The sequence below is a fragment of the Heterodontus francisci genome, chromosome 11 (genome assembly GCF_036365525.1).
Source record: "Heterodontus francisci isolate sHetFra1 chromosome 11, sHetFra1.hap1, whole genome shotgun sequence".
NCBI lineage: Eukaryota > Metazoa > Chordata > Chondrichthyes > Heterodontiformes > Heterodontidae > Heterodontus > Heterodontus francisci.
Window position 1 is genome coordinate 62,238,865 of NC_090381.1, and position 12,556 is coordinate 62,251,420.

Here is a 12,556-nt window from a genome sequence, read left to right on the forward strand (position 1 = left end):
AAGTTTCTGGTCAATGGTGACCCCCAGGATGTTGATGGTGGGGGGTTCAGCAATGGTAATGCTAGTAAACATTCAGGGGAGATGGTTAGATTCTGTCTTGTTGGAGTTAGCCGTTGCCTGGCACTTGTGTGGGATGAATGTTACTTGCCACTTATCAGTCCAAGCCTGAATATTGTCCAGGTCTTCCTGCTTCTGGGCACGGACTGCTTCAGTATCTAAGGAGTCGTGAATGGTGCTGAATATTGTGCAATCATCAGCGATGATCCCCACTTCTGACCTTATGATGAAGGGAAAGTCTTTGATGAAGCAGCTGAAGATGGTTGGGCCCAGGACACTACCCTGAGGGACCCCAAGAGCGATGTCTTGGATGCTTGGCTTCTAACCATCTTCCTTTTTGCTAGCTAAGACTCCAACCAGTGGAGCGTTTCCCATTGACTTCAATTTTGCTGGGGCTCCTTGATGCCACACTCAGTCAAATGCTACCTTGATGTCAAGGGCAGCCACTCTCTTCTACCTCTGGAATTCATCTCCTTTTGTCCACGTTTGGACCAAGGATGTGATGAGGTCTGGAGTTGAGTGGTCCTGGCATAACCCAAACTGAGCATCATTGAAAAGGCTATTGCTGCATAAGTGTCGCTTGATGGCATTGGTGATGATACCTTCATCACCTTGCTGATAATTGAGAGTAGGCTGATGGAGCAGCAATTGGCCAGTTTGGAATTGTCCTATTTTTTGGACAGGACATTCTGGACCTGGTATTGGGGAATGAGCCCGGCCAGGTGGTCGAAGTTTCAGTAGGGGAGCATTTCGGGAACAGTGACCATAATTCCATAAGTTTTAAGGTACTTGTGGATAAGGATAAGAGTAGTCCTCGGGTGAAGGTGCTAAATTGGGGGAAGGCTAATTATAACAATATTAGGCAGGAACTGAAGAATTTAGATTGGGGGCGGCTGTTTGAGGGTAAATCAACATCTGACATGTGGGAGTCTTTCAAACGTCAGTTGATTAGAATCCAGGACCAGCATATTCCTGTGAGGAAGAAGGATAAGTTTGGCACGTTTCGGGAACCTTGGATAACGCGGGATATTGTGAGCCTCGTCAAAAAGAAAAAGGAAGCATTCGTAAGGGCTGGAAGGCTAGGAACAGACGAATCCCTTGAAGAATATAAAGACAGTAGGAAGGAACTTGAGCAAGGAGTCAGGAGGGCTAAAAGGTGTTATGAGAAGTCATTGGCAAACAGGATTAAGGAGAATCCCAAGGCTTTTTAGACATATATAAAGAGCAAGAGGGTAACCAGGGAAAGGCTTGATCCACTCAAGGACAGAGAAGGGAATCTATGTGTGGAGCCAGAGGAAATGGGTGAGGTACTAAATGAGTACTTTGCATCAGTATTCACCAAGGAGAAGGACTTGGTGGATGATGAGCCTAGGGAAGGGAGTGTAGATAGTCTCAGTCATCTCATTATCAAAACTGATGAGGTGTTGGGTGTCTTGCAAAGCATTAAGGTAGATAAGTCCCCAGGGCCTGATGGGATCTACCCCAGAATACTGAGGGAGGCAAGGGAAGAAATTGCAGGGGCCTTGACAGAAATCTTTGTATCCTCATTGGCTACAGGTGAGGTCCCAGAGGACTGGAGAATAACCAATGTTGTTCCTTTGTTTACGAAGGGTGGTAAGGATAATCCAGGAAATTATAGGCCGGTGAGCCTTACGTCAGTGGTAGGGAAATTATTAGAGAGGATTCTTCGGGACAGGATTTACTCCCATTTGGAAACAAATGGACTTATTAGATTAGATTAGATTAGAGATACAGCACTGAAACAGGCCCTTCGGCCCACCGAGTCTGTGCCGAACATCAACCACCCATTTATACTAATCCTACACTAATCCCATATTCCGACCAAACATCCCCACCTGTCCCTATATTTCCTTACCACCTACCTATACTAGTGACAATTTATAATGGCCAATTTACCTATCAACCTGCAAGTCTTTTGGCTTGTGGGAGGAAACCGGAGCACCCGGAGAAAACCCACGCAGACACAGGGAGAACTTGCAAACTCCACACAGGCAGTACCCGGAATCGAACCCGGGTCCTTGGAGCTGTGAGGCTGCGGTGCTAACCACTGCGCCACTGTGCCGCCCATTATTATTAGCATTATTAGCAAGAGGCAGCATGGTTTTGTGAAGGGGAGGTCGTGTCTCACTAATTTGATTGAGTTTTTTGAGGAAGTGACGAAGATGATTGATGAGGGAAGGGCAGTGGATGTTATCTATATGGACTTCAGTAAAGCCTTTGACTCCTCATGGCACACTGATACAAAAGGTGAAGTCACATGGGATCAGAGGGGAGCTGGCAAGATGGATACAGAACTGGCTCTGTCATAGAAGACAGAGGGTAGCAGTGGAAGGGTGCTTTTCTGAATGGAGGGATGTGACTAGTGGTGTTCCACAGGGATCAGTGCTGGGACCTTTGCTGTTTGTAGTATATATAAATGATTTGGAGGGAAATGTAGCTGGTCTGATTAGTATGTTTGTGGACGACACAAAGGTTGATGGAGTTGCGGACAGTGATGAGGATTGTCAGAGGACACAGCAGGATATAGATCGGTTGGATACTTGGGCGGAGAAATGGCAGATGGAGTTTAATCCGGACAAATGTGAGGTAATGCATTTTGGAAGGTCTAATGCAGGTGGGAAGTATACAGTAAATGGCAGAACCCTTAGGAATATTGACAGGCAGAGAGATCTGGGTGTACAGGTCCACAGATCGCTGAAAGTGTTAACGCAGGTGGATAAGATAGTCAAGAAGGCATACGGCATGCTTGCCTTCATCGGTCGGGGCATAGAGTATAAAAATTGGCAAGTCATGTTGCAGCTGTACAGAACCTTAGTTAGGCCACACTTAGAATATTGCGTGCAATTCTGGTCGCCACACTACCAGAAGGACGTGGAGGTTTTGGAGAGGGTCCAGAAGAGGTTTACCAGGATGTTGCCTGGTCTGGAGGGCATTAGCTATGAGGAGAGGTTGGATAAACTCGGATTGTTTTCACTGGAACGACAGAGGTGGAGAGGCGACATGATAGAGGTTTACAAAGTTATGAGCGGCATGGACAGAGTGGATAGTCAGAAGCTTTTTCCCAGGGTGGAAGAGTCAGTTACTAGGGGACATAGGTTTAAGGTGAGTGGGGCAAAGTTTAGAGGGGATGTGCGAGACAAGTTCTTTACACAGAGGGTGGTGAGTGCCTGGAACTTGTTACTGGGGGAGGTGGTGGAAGCAGATACCATAGAGACGTTTAAGAGGCATCTTGACAAATACATGAATAGGATGGGAATAGAGGGATACGGACTCCGGAAGTGCAGAAGGTTTTAGTTTAGGCAGGCATCTAGATCGGCACAGGCTTGGAGGGCCGAATGGCCTGTTCCTGTGCTGTACTGTTATTTGTTCTTTGTTTGTTTGTTCACACTAATCTCTTATGTGGGACTTTATCAAATGCCTCTGAAAATCCAAATACACCACATCCACTGGCTCTCCCTTATCTATTCTACTAGTTACATCCTCAAAAATCTCCAGTAGATTTGTTAAGCCTGATTTCTCTTTCGTAAACCCATGATGGCTTTGTCCAATCCCGTTTATGCTTTCCAGGTGTTCTGCTATCACATCCTTTATAGCATTTCCCCCACTACTGATGTAAGGCTAACTGGTCTGTAATTCCCTGTTTTTTCTCTCCCTCCTTTTTTAAAAGGTGGGGTTACATTTGCCACCCTCCAATCTGTAGGAACTGTTCCAGAAGCTGTAGCATTTTGGAAGATGACCACCAATGCATCCACTATTTCCAGGGCCACTTCCTTTAGTACTCTGGAATGTAGATGATCAGGCCCTGGGGATTTGTCAGCCTTTAACCCCATTAGTTTCCCTAGCACTATTTTTTTTTTTACTAATACTGACTTCTTTCAGTTCCTCCCTCTCATTAGACCCTTAGTTCCCTAACGTTTCTGGGAGGTTATTTGTGTCCTATTTTCCCCTGCTTAATCAATCTCTTTGTTCTCTTTTTCTGAATTCTAAACTGTTCCCAATCTTCAGACTTACTGCTTTTTCTGACAATTTTATATGCCTCCTCTTTGGATCTAATACTATCCCTAATTTCTTTTGTATTCACGGTTGAGCCATCTTTCCGGTTTTATTTTTGCATCAGACAGGAATGAATAATTATTGTAGTTCATGCACACGTTCTTTAAATATTACCCATTGCCTATCCACCGTCAATCCTTTTAGTGAAATTCCCCAATCTACCATAGCTAACTTGTTTTTCATACCTTCATAGTTTCCTTTATTTAGATTCAGGACCCTCGTTTCGGATTCAACTACTTCACTCTCCATCTTAATGAAGAATTCTATCATGTTCTGGTCGCTCCTCCCCAAGGGACCCCGCACAACAAGATTGTAAATTAATCCTTTCTCACTGCACAGTACTCAGTCTAGGACAGCCTGTTCTCTAGTTTGTACCTCAATGTATTGGTCTAAAAAACCGTCATGTACACACTCCAGGAAATCCTCCTCCACAGTATTATTGCTAATTTGATTTGACCAATCTATATGTTGATGAAAGTCACCCATGATTACAGTTGTACCATTATTGCATGCATCTCTAATTTCCTGTTTAATGCCATTCCTTACCTCTCCACTACTGCTGGGGGACTATAGACAACCCCCACCAACATTATCTGCCCCTTGGTGTTTCTTAGCTCCACCCATACAGCTTCCACATCATGATTTTCCGAGCCAATATCCTTCCTCACTATTGCATTGATTTCCTCCTTTACTAACAACGCTACCCCACCTCCTTTCCCTTTTTGCCTGTCCTTCCTAAATATTGAATACCCCTGGATCATGTGGAGTGAATCAAACTGGCTGAAGACTGGCATCTGTGATTCTGGGGACCTCAGAAGGAGGCAGAGATGGATCATCCACCTGGCTGATGATGATTGCAAATGCTTTAGTCTTGTCTTTTGCATTGTTGTGTTAGGCTCCCCCATCATTGAGAATGGGGATGTTTGTGGAGCCTCCTCCAGTAAGTTGCTTACTTCTCCACCACCATTCATGACTAGATGTGGCAGGACTGCAGAGCTTTGATCTGATCCATTGGTGTGGGATCAATTAGCTCCGTCAATAGCTATGTACCTATGTTCCTACCTCCTTACACCTATTTCCTATCCAAGCCAGTTGACTGCTTCCGATTCAATGAGCTTTCATTTTTGTTAAGTCTCTCTTGTTAAGCCTTACTGAATACCTTCGGGAAGTCCATATAAGTAACATCTATAGACACTTCCTTACCTACCATGTTAGTCGTCTCCTCAAAAAAATCAGGTTTGCTAAACATGACTTATCTTTCACAAGTCCATGCTGGCTGTCTGCTCAGTTCATGTTTGTTCAAGTGCTCGTCATTCTGTCCTTAATAACAGATTTGAGGAAGTTCCCCACAACTGACATTAGACTAAGCCTATAATTTCCTAGTTTATCTCTCCCACCCTTCTTAAACATTGGCAGCTTTCCAATTCCTGAATCAAGAGAATTTTGGAAGTTCATGACTAATAAATCAACAATTTCCACACCTATTTCTTTTAATACCCTGGGTGGAAATGATCTTTTCCTGGAGATTGGTCTGTCTTTAATCTCATTAGTTGCTCCATCACCATTTTTTTTAAACTTGTATTGAACTTAGTTCCTCCCTTTGATTTTATTTTTAGTTTTGCTTTTTTCTCTGTTACTTCATATAAATCCTCTAATATAAAGACTGATACAAAACAGCTATTTAGTAAATCTGCCATTTCCTGATTTCCAATTACAATGGACTAGATTTTGCAGTCAGTGGTGGACAAACGGCACCAGCATTCATTACACTTAGACTTGCCACAGACTTTCTGTGAAACTTGTAATTTGAAAGCCATTTTGGTGCAGTGCCCTGTAGACCTATGTGAACAAGGTAAGCAACTGTGCAACTCCTTAACAAGAATTCTTGTTAAGGTGCTGAGTTAATGCGCTGATTGACACCAGGGGCAGGATCTTGCCTTTTGGGTCGGGACAGCTGATGTCGGGACACCCAATGTCGGGGTCAAATGGAGGTCACAACCCTGTACTGCATGGAAAATAGTCACCTGGCAGTGATTTTCCCTGAATTGGACAATTAGTGGCCAGAGGGCAGGCTAGCCATCCAACTAAAGACGGCAGGTGGGCTCTCAAAGCTGGAAGGCCAATAGAAGGCCCTCTAGTTCGGAAAGCGATGAAGCCTGCAGTTCAGGTAAGAGAGAGAGAGAGGGCACTCCATTTTGAGGCATTAACTCGGGACACTTTAAAAAAACTTTTAATGAGTGGCCTTAGCAGTCGAGCCACCATTGCAGAGGGAGAATCCCCCTCCCCCCACAGGGCAGTTTGAGGTGCTATCAGCTGATGACACTACAGTATGGTATCACCTGGCATAAGGCAGCTACTGTCTTGATTGCTGATATAAAATAATTACTGTGTGTGGCCAAACAATGTGCATTTGAAACAAACCGATTACCCTGCACATTATTTGGTGTCTCAATGATTTTAAAAGCTAGTCAGCTGACGCCATGTAGGCGGGGAGGGCCTCAAAACCTGTCTGGAGCCCTGGCCCCTGTCTGCCACCAGGAGGTCACCTCCAGGCAGATGGCCTAGCCCCCGAAGCCTCGAGGGACCCGCAGGCCATTGTATCCTCAAAGCAGCGGGTGGCCCTTCGGCTGCTGTTGCTGTCTCCAGGAAAATGGCTCGGGCTGGATGGGGGCGAAGATTCCTGGGGGAGGATTTATCATTGAGTCAAGTCTCGTATTCCATCCCTGCCTTCTGCCAAGGCGCATGTTCCCCTCTCCACATTTTTGCCAGCCTAAGATTTTTTCTTCAATGTTGGAAGGCTTTTCTTCCATCACATGCAATTAAACCCTAGCAGTCCTACTGCAGGGCCCTCATCTGCGAGCTGGCAAAGCCAAGAACTGTTCCTAGTGATACTAAAGCACGCGACCACCCCGTTGTAGGCATAATAATCCCTTTTTAAGGTTCTCCTGGAATAATGGATAAAGTCGAGGAATTCAAACCTCAAAACACTGATTTATAAAAAATTCCACGGTACCATTTAATAAAATGGCATTTGCCTTATTCAGTCACTAAATCAGTAATCCTGATGTTAGCCCTACCTGACATTTTTTTTTTATTTCCAAAATATACTTTATTCATAAAAATCTGTAAAAATTACATTCCCAAACAGTTTAAAACAGCATCAAGTCAAAAAATACAAACAGTGCAAAGGTGATCAGCTTCCTTCTATACAATCATGAGTTGCCTCACAACTCTTCCATTTCATTGTCATGCCATATACATTTTTACATTTACAGCACACAAAATTTCTCCGATACAGTTCGAGGGGTTTCCCATGGATCCAGCCCCTCAGTTCAGCTTGGTGGGGGGACCTTACACTGTGGTCTTTCCCCATTGAGCCTTTGCTGCGGCTGCACCAAGCTTTAGTGCGTCCCTCAGCACATAGTCCTGGACCTTGGAATGTGCCATTCTGCAACATTCGGTGGTGGACAACTCTTTACGCTGGAAGACCAGCAAGTTTCGGGCAGACCAAAGGGCGTCTTTCACCGAATTGATAGTCCTCCAGCAGCAGTTGATGTTTGTCTCGGTGTGCGTCCCTGGGAACAGCCCGTAGAGCACAGACTCCTGTGTTACAGAGCTGCTTGGGATGAACCTCGACAAAAACCACTGCATCTCTTTCCACACCTGCTTTGCAAAGACACATTCCAGGAGGAGGTGGGCGACCGTCTCTTCCCTACCACAGCCTCCGCGGGGGCATTGCGCGGAGTGGGTGAGACTTCGGGCGTGCATGAAGGATCTGACGGGGAGGGCTCTTCTCACCACCAGCCAAGCTACATCTTGGTGCATGTTTGAAAGTTCTGGCGATGAGGCATTCCGCCAAATGACTTTGGCGGTCTGCTCGGGGAACCATCCGACAGGATCCCCCGTCTCCTTCTCCTGTAGGACCTTGAGGACGTTCCGTGTAGACCACTGCCTGATGGATCGGTGGTCGAAGGTGTAGCCCTACTTGACATAAGCATCCCTGTTGTTCATAGTGTCTCTGCTGACTCACTGTGAGTAACGACACAAGAGATCTGGCACTACCGCAAAGCATGTTACAGTGCCAGTGAGTCTCAAATAGAAATTTAGACCAGCACTGTCACCAAACTTAAAATGTACTATTTTCAGAGAATTTAAATGAATCAATTTTGGGGACTGAGTGGACATTAATTCCACTTGCATTCCTGAGTAAATTATGCAAATCACTGTTGAATAGCACAGTTTATTTTCTCCATATCCAGTTTAGTTGGCATTAACAATACTGTGCTCTCATGAATATGCAGATTTAATAAAGCCAATTCCTGCATCCAATAGTACAATATGTCATGCGCACTTCAGTGTTTGTGGTTTGCTTTACTTGTGAAATGTTTCATTCTGTCTTCCAAACTACAGAAAAGGACTTGCATATCTCCAAGGCTATTCACTCGTCTTTTATTGAGGTGAATGAAGAAGGTTCTGAAGCAGCTGCAGCCTCAGGTATAGCTCTCTAATAAAGCTGATAAGTATTTTAAAACTTGCACATCGGGTCAAAGAATATTAAAAACTCTGGTTTCTTAACACATTTTAATTAGCTCTGTGTTCCCTGTTACACTGTAGAATCTCTATATTCATATATTTATAGACATTTAGGGGTAAAAAAAAATTTCTCTGGCAGTGGTCCAGAATGGGCATATTGGATCAGCATCCATTATATGGAGGGCCTGATACTCTGTTCCATTAGCAAGGAAACAGTGAAAACCATTTGAACAAAATGGGGAAGAGAACAAGGGGATAATTGGCCCCCAAGTAAGACTGATCTAGGGATCGATGTTGGCCAACAGACTTGTAGGAATTCACTAACTTGGTGAAATGCTCAGCAAAGCAGCATCTGTAGATACAGGAATAAGAGTTAATCTTTCAGGTATAACTCTCCATCAGAACTTCCTATTTTTATTTCAGATTTCCAACATCTGATTTGCCTTTTTGAGAGATACTGGAACCAGCTTTCAGCAACAGTCAGGCACCAGGGCATAAAAGGGGTGGGGTGGAGGGGGTTATCTTTGCTAAGATGCATACACAAGGATGCCAGAAACATTTGTTACAAAGTGCCTGAACTGAAGACTCTTGTAGCAATAAGGAGCAATTACGTAATATAGGAATGGTAAAAATTTGTCGTAGACTGCATAAATGCCAACTCATCAAAACATCACTGCTGTATGAAGCATCTAATCTTTGCTCTTCTAACACACATGCCTCCTGCAAACGCACTGCAACCTCCCCCCACCACCCCCAGTCCCTTCCTCTCCCCTTCCCCAACATCATTGGCAGAACCTTCTGCTGTCTTAGAACTCTTGTCCCTAAACACTTCTGTCTTAAAGCCTGATTATTTGACCATGTCTTTGGTCACCTCCTCTAACTCTTATACAATTATTGCTCATTAGCCACCTTTTCTCTTAAGCACCTTGGTACATTAACTATGTAAAAAGCATTTTCAAATGCAGTTTGACCTAGTTACTGTTTATTTTCTTAATTATGAAGACTTGAAATTGGATGAATATGCCACATCAATTTTCATGTGGAATGAAAGTTATTTTGCTGTTTTGGATGTGTTAAGTTATCTGTGTTAGAATCCTTTCATTCGTTCATTTGTGGGATGTGGGCGTCACTGGTTAGGCCAGCATATATTGCCCAGTGACTTGTGTCTTGCTTTCCTTTTTAGCCCATTACAGCAATTACAGCAGCATCTAAATCGATTGCAACCACAAATTTTTGCAGCTGACGCGAATATACTGACGCTTATTTGTGCAGTTGCATTAATTTATTTTTAAAAGAACCAGATCAAATGTTACTATGGGCTCATGTTACTCATTCATTGGATTGACCTTTTCCATCTTATTTACTATCATGCACAACTTTGTAAGGTCACCTCTTAGATGCTCCCCTTCCAGGCTGGCAAGTCCAAAATAGTAATGCAAAACCAGCAAATTTTGCATAGAACTACTTAAATTGTACTTGTTCTGTTGCAGAAATGATTGCTGTTAGCAGAATGATGGTCCTTAATCCCCAGGTCATTGCTGATCATCCATTTATCTTTCTGATCAGAAACCGAAGGACAGGTAAGAGAAATTCCTAATACCAATGTATCATACAGCAAAGTTTAATGATGCATTTTGCACTGCCAGGTATTACAGAAAAATATTTGTTATAATCTGTGCACAGTCCTAAATTGTCAAATGCTGAAAATTACACTGGAAATAAGTAAATTGTGACTTTTTATAGCTTTTTTTTAAAGTATGGGGATTAAAATACTACTGTAGAATTAATTCAGAGCTCGGCCTTCTTAAAAAAAATATTTAAACTTAAGTGGTTAACGATATCTACCAGATGTCCTAAGAGTGACTGTTACGGTCAAGTGAGGAGGGGTCAAAGGGCTTCCCTTTTTTCCCCCTCCCTGTTTGACTACAATCGGTTTAATTATTTTTTTAAAGTGGATGTACTGGACAATTCAGTAGGTATTTGATTACTTACTTGCAATGATCATAATAGAACCAATCAGACAGTTTTTCTTGAGTTTAACAAAGAGGTTAACTTTATTGTACCTAAACTGAACTAATAAAAATAATAAACTACATGCCAACTTTCACACACAAACACTTAGGGCGGCACAGTGGCGCAGTGGTTAGCACCGCAGCCTCACAGCTCCAGGGACCCGGGTTCGATTCCGGGTACTGCCTGTGTGGAGTTTGCAAGTTCTCCCTGTGTCTGCGTGGGTTTTCTCCGGGTGCTCCGGTTTCCTCCCACAAGCCAAAAGACTTGCAGGTTGATAGGTAAATTGGCCATTATAAATTGTCACTAGTATAGGTAGGTGGTAGGGAAATATAGGGACAGGTGGGGATGTTTGGTAGGAATATGGGATTAGTGTAGGATTAGTATAAATGGGTGGTTGATGTTCGGCACAGACTCGGTGGGCCGAAGGGCCTGTTTCAGTGCTGTATCTCTAATCTAATCTAATCTAATCTAAAGGTTTACACACAAATAGGTTACAGAGTGGGGAAAGGTAGATTGGTTGAGTTAGAGTCCATAGAAAAAAGGGGTATGCAGTCTGAGATTTGGTGATTCGGCTGGCTTCTAGCTGAATTCAGTGATCTTGAAGCTTTTAGTTTGAAGAAGTAGATGACTGGTTTGGTGGGTGTCTTGGAGACAGCGATGTGGATGATTTCCTCCAAAAGGGTTTCTGATTGTAGCTGGAGTATGCAAAGGTGGTCAGTCAACAGGCAGAATTCAAAGCTTGTAAGCTGAAATGGAGTGAGAGAGACACCCCCTACTTGGGTCTGCACGTGTCAGAGTCCAGAAGCTTCTCTTTGCTGCTGAAGAGAACACAAGCATAAAACCACAGATGGGGACACATGACAGTCACTCAGTGATTCAAACATAGCAGTTAGTAGCATTTCTTCTGGCTAAAAGAAAAAGAACAAGCAGTTCCGTTAATCTTCCTAGGTCTTGGTTCTTGCTGGGGAATGAGCAGACATTTCACCTCCCTCCTCACAGGCCTTGCAATATAGGATACAGTGTTGCAAACCACGTGGCCATCCTAAGCTGGTAGCAAAGTCATCTATTTTATCTGTTTTCTAAATTTCTTCAAAAAATATAATTTCAAATCTCCAATCAGTGGATTAAAGAAAATTATAATTTAACAAAGCAAGTTGGCGTGACAGTGACCTTTTCCTCTTCCAATCTAGGTACCATCCTCTTTATGGGCAGAGTCATGCATCCTGAAGATATTATTCCAAATGGACATGATTTTGAAGCATTATAGATACACCAATTCTACACTGTTGAAGTGTCACCTTTAACAGCTTTTCATTTCATAAGTGGTGTGTTTTGCAGTTACTGCATTTTTACAGTCTGGTAATTTTTGTCATTAGCTGAAGAAAAAAGAATACAATAGATAACATTTGTAGAAAAAGTCTGTGTATTAAACAATTGTTAATTTTTGTATTACTATTACTGTAATGTCACCTTCATCCTTTAAATAAAATATATAAACACTGTTCCATATTATGAACACTATTTAATTTATAATTTAGTATATATTGAATACCAAAGCACAGAGGTAATATCCTTAAGAATGCTGCAATGCATAGTTTAAAAATGAAGTGAAAATTATGTGCCAAGCCTTTGCTAATGTGTTGACATTTCAATTTAATATCATCACATGACTGTCGAGCCCACAAGACTTATATTAATACACTTTTCTAAATTATGGCCCATAATTAGTCATAGAGTTGTCCAGCATAGAAACAGGCCCTTCGGCCCACCATGCCGACCATAATGCCTATCTAAACTAATCCCACCTGCCTGCATTAATTCCACATCCCTCTATGCCTTGCTCATTCAAGTACCTGCCCAGATGCCTCTTAAATGTCGC

At 43.0% G+C, this 12,556-nt stretch overlaps 1 protein-coding gene across 3 annotated transcripts in view; it reads left to right on the forward strand.

Moving 5' to 3' along the window:
* The window catches only part of serpini1 (serpin peptidase inhibitor, clade I (neuroserpin), member 1), a 48,835-nt gene extending 36,656 nt beyond the window's left edge, over window positions 1-12,179 (forward strand). For all 3 annotated transcript variants that reach the window (XM_068042186.1, XM_068042185.1, XM_068042187.1), the window contains exons 7-9: window positions 8,542-8,625; window positions 10,155-10,244; window positions 11,868-12,179. In XM_068042186.1, coding sequence (XP_067898287.1) covers window positions 8,542-8,625; window positions 10,155-10,244; window positions 11,868-11,944 — 251 coding nt within the window. In that variant the 3' untranslated portion in view covers window positions 11,945-12,179. The remainder of the gene's footprint in view (window positions 1-8,541; window positions 8,626-10,154; window positions 10,245-11,867) is intronic.
* Window positions 12,180-12,556: the final 377 nt, after the last annotated feature.